Below are 17800 nucleotides of genomic sequence, written 5' to 3'. Positions count from 1 at the left end.
GGGTCACTGCGGCTCGTCCAGGTGGGGACACACAGAGGAGGCTGAGCACAGCCGAGGGTGCCGTGTGACCCCAGAGGCAGAGATGGGGGCGGGGGCGAGGGGACGTCTGGAGTCCCCGGCGGCTGGAAGGGGCAGCAAGGACCCTCCCCGCAGCCTCGGGAGGAGCTCAGCAGTCCCACGTGTGATTTGGGACTTTTAGAATAAATTCTGTTGTTTGAAGCCGTGGGAGTGTGTTACTCCGGGTCCAGGACACTAAACCCACAGGAAAGAGAATGGGGTAGCCCTGGGGAGAAAGTGCTGTCATGAAGAACGTTCCAGAGGCCACAGGAACCAAAGCCCTCAGGAGGAGGGGGCAGGCCCCCGTGTGGGGCTGGGGGTCCAGCGGCATTGGAAGAGGGGAGAGTCGAATGAGACCAGAGGGGAGGAGACCCAGGCCCAATGGCGGGGGCCGTGCTGGCCCCGACGAGCCCGTCCTTCTGGGGCTGGACACTGCTGCGATTCCGAGCTGTGGGGACCAGGACCTGACCTGCGTCCCCTCGGTCCACACGCCGTGTGGCCGATACACAGCCACCCGGTGGCTCTGGCTTTGGCCTGCACCCGCTTGGAGCACAGTCAGCCCACAGTCCCTCCTCCCTCCGAGCCAGGGATAGTGGCTCCTCCAGCCAGGAGCACAGGATGTGGCCACCGAGGGGCGTGGTGGGGAGCTGGACCAGGGCCACGGCTGTGGGCCCCACAGACTTGCCCTTGGCTGACCCCAGAGGCAGGAGGAACTGCTAATTGGCTGTGTGGGCAGCGTCGCCTGTCTGTCGGGGGTAATTGGACCCTGGAGTCCTCATGCTCCAGCTGAAAACACCACGACCGTGCCTCCCAGCTGCCCAGGTGGCCCGCTTCTCCAGAGCATGTCCCTGAGGCCAGCCGGGGAGTCGCCAGACACGGGGAGAAGCCACTCATAGTGAGGTTTCCAGGACCCCAGGTGGGCCCCAGCACTTTCCATGCTGGCGCCTGACTGGCTGTGCTGTGACTTTAGAGCAATGCATTTACCTTGCATCTGGTGGAGGGAGTGTGTGTGTGTATGTGTGTGTGTGTGTGTGTGTGTGTGACACCCCCAACCATGCATGCCTGCACACAACCGATTTGAGGCAAGGGCTGTGCAGGACTCCCCTCTGCAGCCCATCACCAAGCCTCAAGGGTGCTCCATTAATGGCCCTCATACCTATGGGTACTGTGCTGAGTAGACACTTATGGGTACTGTGCTGAGTACACACCACGGGTACTGCGCTGAGCCCGACTTTCTAACATCATTCCCATCCAGACCCAGCAGATCAGAGGACACCTGCCCCCATCGTATCTCAGGTGCTGTCCAGGGGGTCTGCCAGGTATGAGGGAAGCTGAGGGTGCAGGTGGAGTCAGGGAAACACTGCAGCGCTGCCCCCTGATAGGCCCTAAAATGCATCCTCTCTGAGAAGGGGGTCTTCCCTCCCCGCTCTGGTTCTCCTGAGAACTGGAGGTGGCATTCGCCGGCCGGGTGAACACCTTCTCTCCGCGGCCCCTGGGGGACCTGCTTCCCAGGACAGGACACCGGCTGCCTCCGCCAACCCGCGGAGCCTGTGCGGGGAGGCGCCGGGGGAGCAACGGAGCCGAAAATGCAGCCGGTCTCAAAAGAGCCTGGGACCCAGGACTGGACGAAGGACACGAGAGGAAAGCAAGACCGACTCCACAGGCGGACTGGGGGCCCGCCGGCAGCAATGCACCACTGTTCATCCCGTGGACGTGCTGAGCATGAAGCCTGTGGCGGATGTGACCTCGGAGCAGCTGCAGGGAGAGTCTGCACTGGCTTGCCCCTCGTCTGCAAGCCTGACACTACTCCCAAATCGAAAGTTGACTTCGAAAATACAGCCGCGGTCCTGAGTGCATGTGAAAACAAGCCATGAGGGTCCTGAATTTGTAAGTGAACCCAAGTTTCCACGTAACCAGCCCATCCAGTGTTAATTCCCCAACTCACTAGGGATCCGTTACACGGTCCAAATAATCATCACCGACGCCTCGGAGCCCCACCATCCTAGGAGGGGAGCAGAGGCCAGAGCCTCCAGGGGACCCAACCTGTCCGAGGAGTGGGGGCTTGCACCCCCGCCCCCGGCAGGCCCTCAGTGGGGACAGGGACGCGGGGCAGGCCCCTGGCCGCATCAGGCTTGGCGGTCGGGACCCCTCCCAGGGCAGGGTCCTCGCTGCGCTTGGAGGCAAGGAGACAGTGGGTTTGGGTTGAAACCCTAGAGTAAACATTGAGCCTCCTGAAGTCCGGCCTCACCTCGGAGCTGTGTGCTCTCGGCTGTGTCGGCCCCGAGGGTGAGCTGGCTTCTCCCACAAAGCCCGCCTTGGTGGAGGAGAACAGTCTCCCGGGCAAGGCTGTGCCCTGAGGCAACTCCTTTTCGGAATTTCTTTTCCAGCCCAGCCCTCTCCCCTCTACTCCAGACTCCAACAGCCAACCACCCAGGAGCTCCCACTAGGACATCCAGCCAGTGCCCTACCCTGCCCCAAAGCACACCCCCGGATTGCTGGCTACCTGTGGTCCCCTTCTGCACCTCCTGTGTTGTCCGTGATAAGCATCTGGGCCAAAAACCTGGGTCTCAGAATCGGGGGCTTGCTCTCTCGCTTCTCCTTTTTGCCCATGAATCTCCCACGGCGTGAGAGTGTGTATCAGGGTTCATCCGCTCAGCTACTGAAAGGCGTCTTGGTTGCGTCCAATGTTTGGCAGTTATGAATGAGGCTGCTCCGATCCTGTGTGTGCAGACCGCGTGTGGAAACGGCTGGGTCATGTGACGAGACTCACTGCCTGCCCCCTGCCCAGCGGCCTTCTTCCTGCCCGGGACCCAGTCACCTCCCCGTCTCCGGCCGTGGCGCCCACTCTTCCCTCCTCTGGAAGCGCTGCTCCCCCATGGCCCGAGCCCTCCTCATGGCCTCATCTGACTTCCCTCCGAGGGCCCCGACCCTGCCACACCCCCTCGGGCCACGGGACGGTGGAGGGAAATTGTTGTCCCTCTCAGGGGCCCTCTAGGGTTCCTGGCTGGGTCTGAAGTCAGAGGCACAAAGACAGGAAAGAGCAGGAGAAGAGCATGTAGATGTATTTAATGCACATTTGATGAAACCCCGGGGCCCCAGTAAGGAAAGAGGTCTGAAGAAATGGCTGAGCCGGGGCGTTTTTAGGCTGTCCGGAGCGGGTTCAGAGGGGCGAGGAGTCTGAGGGGCCTGGGCTGAGCCGGGGACCTTAGCCAGGCCTGGGGGGACCTTCGCAGCACCCTCCTGCCCAGAGGCAAGCGGCCCCTTTCCTTCCCCCGGGACGTGGGGAGCGCCCACCTCCCCAGAGGGTCTTACCCGCCGATGCACGGGGTGGGGGGACAGTCACAGTGACCTTCCTGCCTCTGCCATTTGCTCAAACTCCCCCCACTGAAAATATTCAATATGCCAAGATGCCAGGCGGAGGCCGTGTGTCCTGACCCGTCACAGGGCCGTCTCCCAGATTCCCTGCCTCTCGGCCGGGTCTCTGAGTCTACCGCCTCCTCGGGGAACGGAAGCGCCACAGGGACAGCCCCCAGCGGGGGCTCCAGAAGCATCTCCAGTCCAAGAAAAACGGGACAGCAAGAAGGAGGCAAGGCACTCGTGACATCCTGAAATCCGAGTCACCCCTGAGAGCCGGCCCAGCGAGACAAACGCACCTTCCCAGGCGGGGGCGGCCGGAGACAGAGGCCAGGAAACGCCTGGTCCCCAGAGACCCCGTGGCCTCCCAGCAGGCTCAGGGCAGCTGGCATCCTCTCTTGTGACATCGTCGGCATGGACAAAGCCAAAGATCAATTGTGCGCCTGGACTTGTTTCAGTGAGTCCCGTCACCGCTGCCCCCACTGGGGCCCTCTGGACAGCACAGGTGCGGGGCTGCCAGGCACCCGCTGTGCAAGCCACTGACGTCTGTCGGTGCCCGGGGAGCCGGGTCCCCACTTCCTCCTCGGAGATCCCTGAGGTGGAGTGAGGCCCAGGTGTCACCCAGGGGCAGGAGGCTGAGCGAGGTGCCAGGGGCAGGGCAGGTCGGGGGAGGAGGGCAGTGGCAGCAGGTGGCAGAGGTCTGTGTCGTGGGCCAGGAAGGCACCAGGTTTGCAGCTCAGGGCGCGACCTGTCCTTGGGGCCGCCTCGTGGTCAGTTCCCGAGAGGCCCTCAGGCCCGCCACCTCCACCCTCCTGCCAGCGCGGTCCTGGGTGCCTGGTGGGACGTGGGCCTTGGCCCCCTGCAGCCGCCCAGTGGATCTGACGCCCAGACAGCTGCCTTAGCACAGGTGCCCCCTGCTCGCCTCCCTGGCGACAGCCTGCCCAGGTGACCAGGGGACTGACCCCGTGCCAGCAGAGGCCAGGCCGCAGCCCCCAGCCCGTCCTGTGGTCTCCTGCGAGCAGAACCGCAGCCCTCACCCCGGTTTGGAAATGCTCCCTGTTGGCTGGTCCCTGACCTCCTGCAGAGTCCCTGCCATTTCCCCCCGGTGGCTGGGAGGACGCTTCTGGATCTGTGACCCCTGCTCCCTCCTCCAGCCACGGCAGGCCAGTGGCTGCCCTTCCGCGGGGCCTTCTACTGGCCACAGGCCCCGAGCCTCAAGCGTCCCGGCCCCGCTGCTGTGGGCTCAGGCCGGGAGCGGCGGCCACGAGGAGTGTGCGTGTGTCTGAGGGTCTGTACGGTGGGTGAGCGTGTAAGAGCGTTGTGTGAACATGTCTGTGCGTTTCTGTGCCTATGAGTGTGTTGGTGTGACAGTGACCCTAGTGGGGGTGGGCATGGGTTGAGGGGGAGCAGCAGGTCACAGCGACCGGAGACCGAGAGACCCTGGCTCACCTGTGGTGGCTCCTCAGCCCCTGACAGCCCGTCCCTCTGGGAGGAGGGGACATGCCCGCTGGCCTCCCCCACAGGTCCTTGCTGTGCCGGGGCTCAACGCGGGCAGAGATGGCCCGCAGCCCTGCCATCTCTGACATGTAGGGACAATGGATAAAAGCAGCCTCTGTCCTGGTTGGCTGGGACTGAGTGCTGGGGGGAGGGGCTGCCAGGGGTGGCGGGGGATCCAGGCACAGTTCTGCTCAGACATCAGGTCAGAGCCATAGCAGGCCTGGTCCCAGCGGCGGCTCCTGATGGGCCGTGCACACGGCCTCTTCAGCCCTGGACACCGAGCCCCTGCTTGTCCCCTCTCCCCAGGTCCCCTCTGTCGTGGTATCTCGGTGCCAGCACTTGGGGCCTTTCTGCTGGGAAACACCGCAGATACGGTACCACGGCTGCCAGGTCCGTGAGGAGCCGGGCGCCCGTCCTTGGACCAGACACACCCCCAGCTGAGCTCTGCTCTCTCCCCAGCCGCCCTCCACCCTCCCCAGGCTGCCCGGCTGACGGGGGTCTGCAGCCCGGGGCGCCCAGGCAGCAGGATGAGGGGCGAGAACGGGACCCAGGTGGGCGCCTTCGTGCTGCTGGGCTTCCCCACGGCCCCCGGGCTGCAGCGCCTGCTCTTCCTGCTCTTCCTGCTCATCTACCTCCTGGTGCTGCTGGAGAACCTGGCCATCATCCTCACCGTCTGGAGGAGCCTCTCCCTGCACAGGCCCATGTACTGCTTTCTGGGCTGCATGTCGGCCCTGGAGCTCTGGTACGTGTCTGACATCATCCCCAAGATGCTGGGCGGCTTCCTGCTGCAGCGCTGGCGCATCTCCTTCGCGGGCTGCATGACGCAGCTCTACTTCTTCAGCGCCCTCATGTGCACCGAGTGCGTGCTGCTGGCCTCCATGGCCTACGACCGCTACGTGGCCATCTGCCACCCCCTGCGCTACCCGGCCATCATGACCGCGGGGCTGTGCGCCCGCCTGGTGGCCTTCTCCTTTGCCAGCGGCTTCTCCATCTCCGTGATCAAGGTCTACTTCATCTCCAGCGCCACCTTCTGTGGCTCCAACGTCCTGAACCACTTCTTCTGCGACATCTCGCCCATCCTCAGACTGGCCTGCACGGACTTCTCGACGGCCGAGCTGGTGGACTTCGTCCTGGCCTTCATCATCCTGGTGTTCCCGCTCTCGGCCACCGCGCTCTCCTACGCGCACATCGTCCTGGCCGTCCTGCGCACGCCCTCGGCCACGGGCCGCCGGCGCGCCTTCTCCACCTGCGCCTCCCACCTCACCGTGGTCGTCATCTTCTATATGGCCTTGATCTTCATGTATGTCCGGCCCCAGGCCATCGACTCGCGGAGCTCCAACAAGCTCATCTCCGCAGTTTACACCGTGCTCACTCCAATCGTCAACCCCTTGATCTACTGTCTGAGGAACAAAGAATTCAAGGATGCTTTGCGGAAGGCTCTCAGCTTAGGTCAGTCTTCACTGCAGCACAACTAAATATCCTAAAATCTAATTTGGGCATAGCAGAAATATCATCTTATGATGTGCTCTATGTTTTTTATTTATTATTATTTTTTTGCTTTTTTTAGGGCCACACTCATGGCACATGGAACAGGCTAGGGGTCGAGTTGGAGCCACAGCTGCCTGCCCACACCACAGCCATGGCAACTTGGGATCTGAACCTCGTCTACAAACTATGCCACAGCTCACGGCAACGTCGGATCCTTAACCCACTGAGCGAGGCCAGGGATCGAACCCGCCTCCTCATGGATACCAGTAGGATTCATTTCCATTGAGCCCCGAAGGGAACTCCTCTATGTTTTTAAAGTCAATCTTAAAATGAAATTTAGCAAACCTCCAAAACTGTGTACAGATAACAAGCCTCCATCTGGATTTGTTTTCACAAAAGGACCACAGTTAGATCATCAGATCATCGGCACCCAGCTTAAGCGCTAGCAGCCCCTCTCGCCCTGGCCCCAAAAGCTCCTCTATCCTGACTCCGAAGACCAGATTCTTGTGCGGACGTTTCTGAGGCTTTTATGAGTGAATCCATGATGGTCGCTTCCACATTCAGCTTCTTTCATTCATCTGGTGTTTATGTGAGTCCTTGATATTTACACATATAACATGTGATATTCCATCCCACAAACACATCACACTGCCTGTGCACACTTTACTGCTGAGGACAGAACCATGGATACTGTCTATCACACACAGCGCTGCTGTAACCCTCTGGCCGTGTTTAATTCATGAACGTACGTTCAGTTCCGTGAGCCGTGTACTGGCCTGACCAACTTAAACACAGGCCGCACCCACAACCAAAGGTTCATGCACGACCCAGCTTAGTAAGAACAGCAAGACTGCCTCCCCACACGCGTGCATGAGAATTTCAGCAGCTCCGTATCATTGCCAACGCTTGCTATCCCACGCATTTCTCCACCTGCCCTTCTTCCAGGGCTGCCAAAGAAGGGCTCACGGCAACTTTAAGGCTGCTGGGCACCTTCGTGAGTTGGTGGTTTACTGTGCCTGCGGGTGTGCCCTTTCTGAAGGGCGCTTGACCTCAAGTCTTCCCCCTGTTTATACACGGAGCCACTGTTTACTCTTAATAGGCAGGAGTTCTGCGTATTTGGGCCATGGCCCCTTTGGTTATATTGATTGCAAACATCTTAGTTTCTGGGCCCGCCTTCCATTCTTTGAGCAGTATGTGTTGGTGAAGAGACATTATTTTAGTGTCCAATTTGTCCCTTTCCCCCCCTCACAGGGAGTTTTTAATTTTTCATTTGAGAAATGTTTGCCTGTTCCAAGGCTGTGAAGATATTCTCCTGTTTAATTCTATAAGGTGCATTGTTTTACTTTTTATTGTTCTGCAATCCATCGGAAATGGAGGTTTATTTACGGTCTGAGCTGCAAGTCAACAGGCATGCTTTTCTATGAGGAGGTGATACTGACCAGCACCCAACATTTATTGAAAAGACCAGGCTTTCCCTTCTACAATGTCACCCTGTTTGTAAACCAAATTTTCTATCTATCTTTGTCTATTATCTGTCTATCTACCTGCCTACCTATCATCTTGCCTATTGATCGATCGATCGATTGATCAATCCATCTATCTATCTCTCTATCATCCATCTACCGTCTGTCTACCATCTATTTATCATCCATCCATCTCCATCTCTTTCTGGACCCCTCGTTCTGCCCCACTGTCCATTTGCCTGTCCCTGCACTAGCACCACGCTGCTGTCATGACTACGGCTTTTTGTATATCCTGATGGCTGGTAGTGAGCCCTCCATCTTTGTTCTTTTCTTCAAGATTGCCGTGGTTCTGCTTAGCCCTTCCCACTTGGGGGCTATGGAGAGATGCACTTTAGAATTAGCTTGTCAATTTCAACAAAAGAATATTGGGGGTGACTTTATTGGTACTGCATTAAATCTGCAGACCAATTTGGCAAGAACCGTCATCTTTACAATGCTGAGGCTTCCCATCCAATATCAAGACCTAGCCTCTATCATTTACGGGTCCTGCAGTTTCTCAATACTGTTTGGTCGTTTTCAGTGTAGGGAGTCACTCGCATCTTCCTAGGGATTTAAGGTTTGGTTTTGTTTTTTTAATTCTAACACAAATAGTATCTTTTTAAGTATTATTTTTAAAGTTAAATTTTAATCTTTTTCTTTGTTGCTGGTACACAGAATACAATTTTTAAAATTTTAATTTTGAAACAACTATCGACTTACAGGACGTTTCAAAGAAAACTAGAAGGGAGGGGAGGGGAGGCGGGCAAGACGGCACTGGGCAAGTGATTCACCCGGCTCCAGCTCCAGCGGGGGTCCTGCCCTCCACAGCCGCCCTTCCTCCTCTTCCCCGCCCCTGAGGCCCCTTCCCTTCCTGGCTCCTTCAGCCACAGTGGGAGAAGATGGGAGGTGGGCCTGCTTCCTGGAACACCCTGTCGGACTCCAAGGAGGAGAGCCAGCACCAGCACCAACTGAAAATTGGCGTGCTGGGGGACGGCACCTCCGGGAAGCCCTCCTTAGCTGCGTGTTTTGCTCAAGAAACTTTTGGGAAACAGCACAAATGGACTCTAGGACTGGCTTTCTTTTTGAGAAGGATAACATTGCCAGGAAACTGGACTCTTACTCTTCCAGTTTGAGACTTGGGAGGACAGACAACTGGAGGCAAGATGCTGGGTAAGTAGATCTGCGGAGCACAGGGACTCCTCCTGGTAGGTGATATTACAAATTATCAGAGCTTCGAGAACTCAGAAGATTGGTATTCTGTGGTGCAGAAAGTGAGTGAGGAGTCGGAAACTCAGCCACTGGTTGCCTTGGTAGGCAATAAAATTGATTTGGAGCATATGTGAACAGTAAGACCTGAAAAACACTTAAGGTTTTGCCAGGAAAATGGTTTTAGTAGCCACGTTGTCTCAGCAAAGACAGGAGCCTCTGTTTTCCTGTGTTCTCAGAAAGTTGCTGCTGAAATCCTTGGAATCAAGTTAAAGCAGAAACAGAACAGTCACAGAGGGTGGGGAAGGCAGATTTTGGAAACTACAACCAGGAACCTTTGTCAAGAACGGTCAACCCTCCTAGAAGCTCTACGTGTGCAGCCCGGTGAGCGCGTTTCTCCTTTGCGTCGACTGGTCCGGCTGCCCTTTGCCTCTGTGTGGCCCGAGGACCTCTGGGAACGTGTCTTCTCCGTGACCATCCCTGTGGTCAGGTGACACTCTCCTCTCAACTCACGTCATCGTTACGTGTTGCCTTAGCCACAGGCAGCTCCCTGGACTGGAAAGAATTCAGCTTGGGGACCACACACTTTGAATTCAACATGGAAAGCCCGTTCTCTGGAATTAGGCTGCTTCATCGAAAAAGAATACTGTTGCTTCTCTTTATGCCCTCACTTCTTTTTTCCCTAACCTCAGTTTTTTAAACAAACATAAAACCTATCCAAATCTTGATCATCAGCCAGGATTTTGCCACAGCAGTTTCATTCTCTCATCAGAGCTCATACCTGGTGAAGTATGCCTCGGAGCACAAACATTTAAACAAGTAATATGTTTCATCTACAGATACTTAAGAAGGCATTCTTTTGCAATCTATCGTGAGTGAAAATAGATAAAGCTGTATCTAACTGAAACGCTTGAAATAAAGCTACCACAGAAATATTTTTTTCGGAGTTCCCGTTGTGGCGCAGTGGTGAACGAATCCGACTAGGAACCATGAGGTTGCGGGTTCGGTCCCTGCCCTTGCTCAGTGGGTTAACGATCCGGCGTTGCCGTGAGCTGTGGTGTAGGTTGCAGACGCGGCGCGGATCCAGCGTTGCTGTGGCTCTGGCGTAGGTCGGTGGCTGCAGCTCCAATTCAACCCCTAGCTGGGAACCTCCATATGCCGCGGGAGCGGCCCAAGAAATAGCAAAAAAAAAAAAAAAAAAAAAGAAATATTTTTTTCAATTTTAAAAAAGGGCCTAAATTGTTTATATTGTAGCCATAGCTCACAGAGTAGTGAGTATTTGATATTGTATTTTTATTACTGTATCGCGGTCATGATGTATGGCGTAATACTCAGGTTAGGGGGCCTTGTGAATTCGGATGAATGCTCAGCTGACGCTCCAGGTGGACTTTCTCCGGCAGCCCTCATGAGAGTACTGCCAGAAGGAGTTACGGCTATTGTTGGATTATTGTGGGGCACAGTGGACCTGAGGTTCAGATGTTTTTCTCCTACAAATACATTTATTTAACTAAAAAAACAAAACACCACCACAAAGAAAGCTAGAAGGGGGTTCTGAGCACACTGCACCTGTTTTCCCAACACCACCATCCTCATGACCAGGGGACAGCCCCCACCATGGGTGCTGGCTTTGCTGCAATCCACATGCCTCTACCAGTTATACAGGCATTCGCCCATGTGCATGCACATTTGTGTGTGTGTGTGTGCACCTACACACGCAGCTCTATGCAGTGTTATCGCCCGCGCAGCTTTGTGGACCGCCACCGCCACCAAGATACGTTAACGGTCCCATCACACACACCCCATTTCCTAGCCTCTGTGTCCACAAATCTTTTCTCGATCTCCACAGTTTTGTTACTTTAGGGTTGTAACACCAGCAGAATTAGACTGTATGCAATCTTTTGAGGTTGGCTTTTTCCATTCAGCGTAATTCTTCGGAGGTCCGCCAGGCTGCTGCATGGATCAACAGTTCATCAGCTTTTACTGCTGACCAGTGTTCCGTGGTATGAACGCCCCACACTTTGTGTAGCTGTTCACCCCTGCAATCTCCTCCAGCATTTGGGGTTGCCACTCTTTCCATTTGGCCTTTCCGACTTAGCGGACAGCGGTCCCTCACGGTGGGCTCAAGTTACGTTTCGCGAATGGCTGATGATGTTAGCCTTTTTTTCATGTTATTTATCGGCCATCTGTAGGTCTTCTTCAGTGAAAAGTCTGTTCATGTCTTTTGCCCAATTTCTAATGGAGTCTTAGGTTCAGTCTTGAGATTTATGTGTTCTAGATGCCAGCACTTCGTCATATACGTCCTTGGCAGGTACCCCCACCCCACCCCCACCGTGTGCCTTTTCATCCTCTCAGGGTTTCTCACAGAGCAAAACTTTTATTTTGGTGAGATCTAATTTACCCATTTTCCATTTCATGTACTATGCTCTTGACGTCATAGCCAAGAATTCTCCCCCTGCTCCTAGGTTCTGGAGGTTTTATTCAATGCCTTTTTCTCTTTTAGCGATGCCTGTGGCCTGCAGAAGTTTCCAGGCCAGGGATCGAGCCGATGCCTCAGCAGTGATCCACGCCACTGTGGTGATGCCAGATCCTTCACCTGCTGTGCACAAGGGAACTCCTTAATGCCTTTTTTCCCCCTAAAAGCTTTATAGTTTTAATTTACAATTAAACCCAAGACCCATCTTGAGTTAGTTTTGTATGAGGTGCGAAAGTCACATTGAGGCTCATGTTTTCGTCCCTGGATGTCCAGTCGCTACATCACTTGTCGAAAAAGCCACAGACCTTTTATCGATTGGCATTTGCACCTGTGTGAAGCATCAGCTGGGAACACTAGCGCTGGTTTATTTCTGGACCCTCTGATCTACGTCTACCCCTCTGCCAGTGCCATCTTAAGTACCGTGGTCACAGAGCAAACCTGTGACACCGGAAGAATGACGGATTCCTCCCACCCCACTCTTCTTTCTGCAAATGACCGTGGCTATCCTAGGGCCCTTACATGCCACATAAATGTTGTGACAAGCTTGTCTATGTCTACCAAAAATGCTTTGGCAGGAACTGCATTAAAACTATAGATCAATTTGGGGAGAGCTGGCATCGTTGGTCTGTTAAGTTTTCCAGCCCATGGACAGTCTCTCCATGGGGACTCACCCAGGGGTTCTTTGACTTCTTTCACAGGTGTTTCCTGTTTTCAGCATATAGATCCTATTGGTGTTTTGCTAGATTTATACCTAAGCATTGTGTGTGTGTGTTCTTGCCTTTTCTAGGGCCACTCCATGGCATATGGAAATTCCCAGGCTAGGGGTCCAATCAGAGCCTTAGCCACTGGCCTACTCCACAGCCACAGCAACACGGGATCCAAGCCACGTCTGCAACCAGCACAACAGCTCACGGCAACGCCGGATCCTCAATCCACTGAGCAAGGCCAGGAATCAAACCCGCAACCTCATGGTTCCTCGTTGGATTTGTTAACCACTGAGCCACGACGGGAACTCTATGTATTTTTTGGAGCAACTGTAAATGGTATTGCATTCTTCTTGTTTCTACATTTTCGTTGTTGGTACCAAGAAACACAGCTAGTTTTGGGTTGATTTTCTATCCTGCAATCTTGCTGAATTCTAGTTTTTTTTTTTTTTTTCCGATTGCTTTGGCTCTTCCACATCCCGACAGTCTCATCTCTTCCTTTCCCATCTGTACGCCTCTAACTTCCTTTTTATTCTTGCCCAGTTGCCCTGGCTAGAACCTCCGGCGCTCTGCTGAATGGGCAGGGAGAGCAACGTCCTGGCCTGTTTCCTTAGATGGCTTCAGACAGCGTCGGTACAATGCGAAGTATGGATTTTGGAGATGTTCTTTATCAAGAGGTTAATTGGTAAATTGCTGCCCTTTATGTGCTTTCAGGATGAGGCCAGTATAGTTGTTTTGCTATTGCGCTGTCTCCTACTGATCCAGAAGTACCGCCTTTTTCTCTTACAAGCTAATACTGAATTTCCCCTCATGTGGTTTCACCGCTGTCCCGCAGCTAGTGTACAGTCATTCACGTTGAAGCTGGACAGAACTGCAACTGTTAGGATAGATTCATAAACGGCAGCGAGTGTACTGTCATTCGCGCTGAAGCTGCATGGAACTGTAACTGTTAAGACAGATTTATAAACAGAGCTCTTCTGGAAGTGACTGTCCCCAGGGAAGCTTCCTCTTCCTCTCCCTGGATAGAAAAGGGCAGTATCTGGTCATGGCTGGCTGTCCAGATCCCGTAAGGTATCGATGTGAATGGCCTTACAAGTAGGGACATTAAAATGTACCATTCATTTCTGTGCACCAAGAGCTCAACTTACTCGAACGCAAGGGTGTTTCTGTTTAACCAAGTTTTGGTTTTGTAAAAGTAGTTGAAAAACATCAGCTATAACAAAGCATGCTCCCTGCAATACTCATCACAAGCGCTAGTGTGAAGGGCCGTGAGGTGGCCTGTGTCAGTGATGCTGTCTCCTGTCCTGTCTCAGAAGCCATCTCTGGAGGTGGGTACCAAGGAGGAGAGAAGGCGAGGCCTGGAAAGGCCCTTGACAGAGAGGTGGTTTCCCTTAGAGTGGTGGATAAGGTGCCCAGGAGGCTGATTCCTTGTGGCAAAGTTGTCTGCAAAACTCAGGACAGTGATATGTGATATTTAACTTCAGGTTATTTAAGGCTATCTTCTGTTTCCTACTGAGATCTCTCTCCCTTTTTCACTGTGCCGTCAGTAAAGGCTGTTAAATTCAGAACTCTGTCTTGGGAGGTGAGATGAAGGGCATGCTTGCCTGGAGTGAAGCTGGGACAGACAAGTGGAGTGCTGGAGGCAAATGCCAACCCGGGTGGACAATGGGGCAGGGCCCAAGAAAGGGAGGTGTCCCCCACCCCCCAGCTTCTCAGACACACCGGCCAGCACACTGGGCTTCCCAGAGATTCTGGAATGTGGAGTCAGGTCTCAGATAGTATAAGTAGGGACTCCACGGGGCTGGATGACTTAGGGCTACCTGGTCACACCTGCTCCTCCAACTGTATTTGTGATGTGTCAGGAGCTTGGCTTGGGGCTGGGAGACAGTGGCGTAGGGTCTGGACATGGCCCCTGCTCTCCGGAAATGTAGGGTGTGGATCGCTGACAGAGGAGTCAGCTGAAGGCTTAAGCGGATCTTCTGAGTCAGACCCTCTGGTGCTGGGGCCTGGGAACCGCATTTGGACAAGCAGTTATTCTATTAGAGAAGCATCCACTGAAAGGATGTGTTTACAACTCCATGGTTATTCTGAAAAGTTGAAAACCGAACACAAGTTCGATGAAACAAACGTTAGGGTGTTGAAGTCAATAAGCAGGAGGCGGGCCTGAAGATTACAGGACCTGTCAAAGGACAGGTGCAGAAGGAAAGAAGTTCCCCGTTGGAGTCACCTGTGCTGCCCTGAGCCGACCTGAGGACCCAAGTCCTGAAGGGGCTGCGGTCTTAACGACGGAATGAGAAGCTTTCGTCTCTACTCCAGGTCTCAGCACCACCAGGCCGGCCAGGGAGAACGAGAGCCCCAACCGGCGGGGAGATGGGCCTTGGGAGGAGACCGCGGCGGGGAGACGACCCCTGCAGAGGTGGCGGATGCGCGGACCTCGGCCAGGCCGTCGGTCCTGGACCCTGACTGGCATCGCGGGGCGAGAAGGTCCGGCCACGGGCCCTCTTCCCAGCGGCTCGGGGCCGGCGCCCGTCCTGCGTCTGCTCGCCCTCCTTCCACTGCGCCGCCCCAGCCCCGGGCCATTTCTTAGCCTCCGCAGGTCTGCGAGCTGCCGATACTGTGATGAGAAGTCGGCCCCGGCGGGTCTAGGGCGTCTGCGGGGAGGGGAGCGTCCTGGACGTGGGACGAGGCGCAGTGAAACCTCCGAGGTCTCGGGCTGCCTCACTCCCCGAACCGCGGGACCTCAGAATCGGCGGCCGAGCGGCCTCCCCTGGGAGCGGGCCTCCCGCTAGAGCTCAGGCCGCGGACGAGCGCCGGGAGGAACTGCCCAAAGCCGCAAGGTCCGGAGACGGAGGCGGAAGCAGAGCCGGCGCCGCCCCTGCCCCGACCGCCCTCGCGGCGCCCGCGCCCGCCGCCCGGAAGTTCCCGACAGGCGCGGCGCGGGCACCCCGGCCGTGACGTCACGACGGCGCGACGGCCGCGGGAGAGGACCCCGGCGCGACCGCGTCCCCTCGGGTCCTTGAGCCGGCGCAGACCGCGGAGCCATGGCCTTGAGGCTGCTGAGACTGGCCCCCGCGTCCGCGTCCGCGGTCCCGCGGGGCCTCGGGGCGGTCGCCCAGCGCGTGGTGAGGCGGCGGCGGGCGGGAGCCGCGGGTGGGGACCTGGCCTGTCCTGGAGTCGCCCCTTCCTCACGTCCCCGGGTCCCCAGGCGGTGGCTCCCGGGGTCATTCTCGGGGGACCCATACTGACCCTTAGAGCGTCTGGTCCCGAGTCGGGAGGAAGGACCTCGGAGCGGCCTCAGGCTTCCTCCGGGCCATTTTCTCTCTGCTGCAAGCAGAACGCTGGGGCAGGGGCTGAATGCGCCGCCTGGCCGCCCTGCTGGGGGAGGCCGGTTGTGCGCTGGACGAAAGAGCAGGTGCGCGTGAGCCCAGAGGAGCCTGGGGCACGCGCGCTCCTTCTTGCATTAATTCGTGTGGCAGCTCTGTCAAGCGCCGGTTAATGACGTTGAGCAGAAACGAGAGAAGGCGTTCGGCTTAGGTATGGAAGGATTGGAACTTCGTACAGTAGAGAACAGGGGAATGGCATTGCCCGCGGAGCCCAAAGACAGGCACATGAACTGAGGCTCCAAACCTCAGGGGAACTTTATTCCATGACTGTGGCTGTGTCCTGGCGTCTTGGTTTGCTAGTGGCTGGAGCATCGTTGGTGTCGAATTAAAGGGACTTGACGTCTATGCTCAGGGTTTTGATTAGCAGAGGATTTTCAGTAGAACAGTTCGGCAGTCTTATTAAAAAGCCGTGCATGTTGTAAGGAGAGAAATCAAGCTGCAAAAAGGAAGAAAGACAGGTGGTTGTCCTTGTGATGCCCGTGTGTGCATCCCTGTGTGGTGGAGGTGAGGGCCCCAGGATAGCCGAGGTGATGCTCTCCTGCAGTGGACGCTCTCCATAGACGCATCTGAAACTGCCCACTTGTGCGTTCTGCTCCCGGAAGGGTGTGCAGATGGACCTCAGTGGGTCCGGAGAAGAATGACTAAGATGCTGGGGTTTACAGCTTGTAACTTGATAGAATCGCAGGAATCGAAAACGTGTCATGAAAGATCACTTCTTCCATGTGCTTCCAGAGCAGGAGGATGAGACTGAGGCCGTGGAGAGAGGATTAGCAGCCCTAGTGCCCTCTCTCTCTTTTAAGCCACTGAAACCCTGCTTTTCCCAGCGCTCCTCGGTTTTCCCTAGTGTCCCGTTTAGGACCCAGCATCTTGGCCACGGAGGATCAACCAGGCACACACAGTGCAGCACTCTGGTCTTTACTGTTGAAAGAAGTCGGGCGCAGTTTAAACCCGTGTTGTGCCGGAGCCAGTCGTGCCTTCCTACCCTGTGTTTGCTGCTGACCTGCAGTCTCCACACACACACTGGGGCTGTTGCATCTTGGTTTTTCTTGGCTTTGTTTTCCTTGTGACTGTGGTTTCTCTTTTTTTTCTTCTTTGTGTATTTTGGGGGAGGATTGTTTTCGTTTTAAGGTGGTGAGTAGATTGGAATGCTGGAGACTGGAGGTGAAGCAGGCGTTTGCGTTGTGGATGTGAGATGTCCAGGAATCTGTGTCCTGGGGCTGTGGCCAGAGAGACTTAAGAGTTGGGGTCCGTGGGGTTTTGTGAGTGATTGTGGAGCTGGGGGAGGGAGGAGGGTATCAGGCTTGCCTCTTGTCTTTGCTCTGCTAGGTAGGTGGGTGGTGGGTGGGAGCTTGAGAGGGGGAGCAGATTGGGCGTTATCAGGGTCTGGATGTTACATTTCAGTTTTAGCTCGTTTTCAGGAACTTTCAGAGGCAGGTCCAGCGCTCAGGCCTGGAGAAGTGTGCTTTTTCCCTTCCTCCCTGTCTCCCCCAGCCCCCTCCTTGCTGCCTTTCTTTCCTCCATCCATCCATCCATCCAGTTTTTAGTGTACATAGGAAGTATGTTCTGTTCCCGGCCCTGAGGATCAGCAGTGATCAAAACCCACAGTCCCCTGTGTCTTTAGGGACTTAGGTTGGGGGCGGGGCTCAGAAGCCATAGCCAGGTAAGTAATAAAGATGTAGATGCTGGCTTTTTCGTCACCCGGGGTCTTCTTGGCACTTACAGCTGATAGTGGCTGGTGCGGCCGTGAGCCGGATGCTCACGTGGTCTGTGTGCTGTGTGTCTTTCAGGGCGGAATCCACACGGGCGCCCCGTGCAGGCTGCAGTATGGCCCTCTGGCCTTCGTCCTTGGGGAAAGAACGACCAGGAAGCTGACGGAAACCAGCAAAGTGATAACTGTGGACGGCAACATATGTTCCGGAAAGGGCAGGCTGGCGAGAGAAATAGCCGAGAAGCTAGGTAGGCACGCACGCCACGCGGAGGAAGAGCTTTTCCTCAGCTCTGCAGTAACCTAGAGCTTGATCTTTACTTCAGTGCTGAGTAGGCAGAGTTGGGCCCAAGGTGGGTATTTTACATTTTTGAAATACTTATTGAAAAGGCTGTTTTTAATCTCTCAGATACGGGAAATTTAAAAAATCC

At 55.5% G+C, this 17800-nt stretch overlaps 2 protein-coding genes and 1 pseudogene across 2 annotated transcripts in view; all 3 read left to right on the top strand.

Moving 5' to 3' along the window:
* On the top strand, window positions 5436-6400 carry LOC100521825 (olfactory receptor 6B2). Its single transcript, XM_003133786.2, has one exon. It carries the CDS (start codon window positions 5436-5438, stop codon window positions 6381-6383), a length of 948 nt encoding a protein of 315 aa, XP_003133834.2. The 3' UTR covers window positions 6384-6400.
* LOC100522905 lies at window positions 8727-10069 on the top strand (annotated as a pseudogene).
* Window positions 15229-17800, top strand: part of NDUFA10 (NADH:ubiquinone oxidoreductase subunit A10) — a 32719-nt gene continuing 30147 nt past the window's right edge. The window contains exons 1-2 of the mRNA XM_003133785.5: window positions 15229-15403; window positions 17452-17620. Of these exons, the coding sequence (XP_003133833.1) occupies window positions 15323-15403; window positions 17452-17620 (250 nt within the window). The 5' untranslated portion in view covers window positions 15229-15322. The remainder of the gene's footprint in view (window positions 15404-17451; window positions 17621-17800) is intronic.

The sequence above is a fragment of the Sus scrofa genome, chromosome 15, assembly GCF_000003025.6.
Source record: "Sus scrofa isolate TJ Tabasco breed Duroc chromosome 15, Sscrofa11.1, whole genome shotgun sequence".
In the NCBI taxonomy this organism is placed as follows: domain Eukaryota; kingdom Metazoa; phylum Chordata; class Mammalia; order Artiodactyla; family Suidae; genus Sus; species Sus scrofa.
This window is presented reverse-complemented; position numbering and strand designations above follow the sequence as displayed.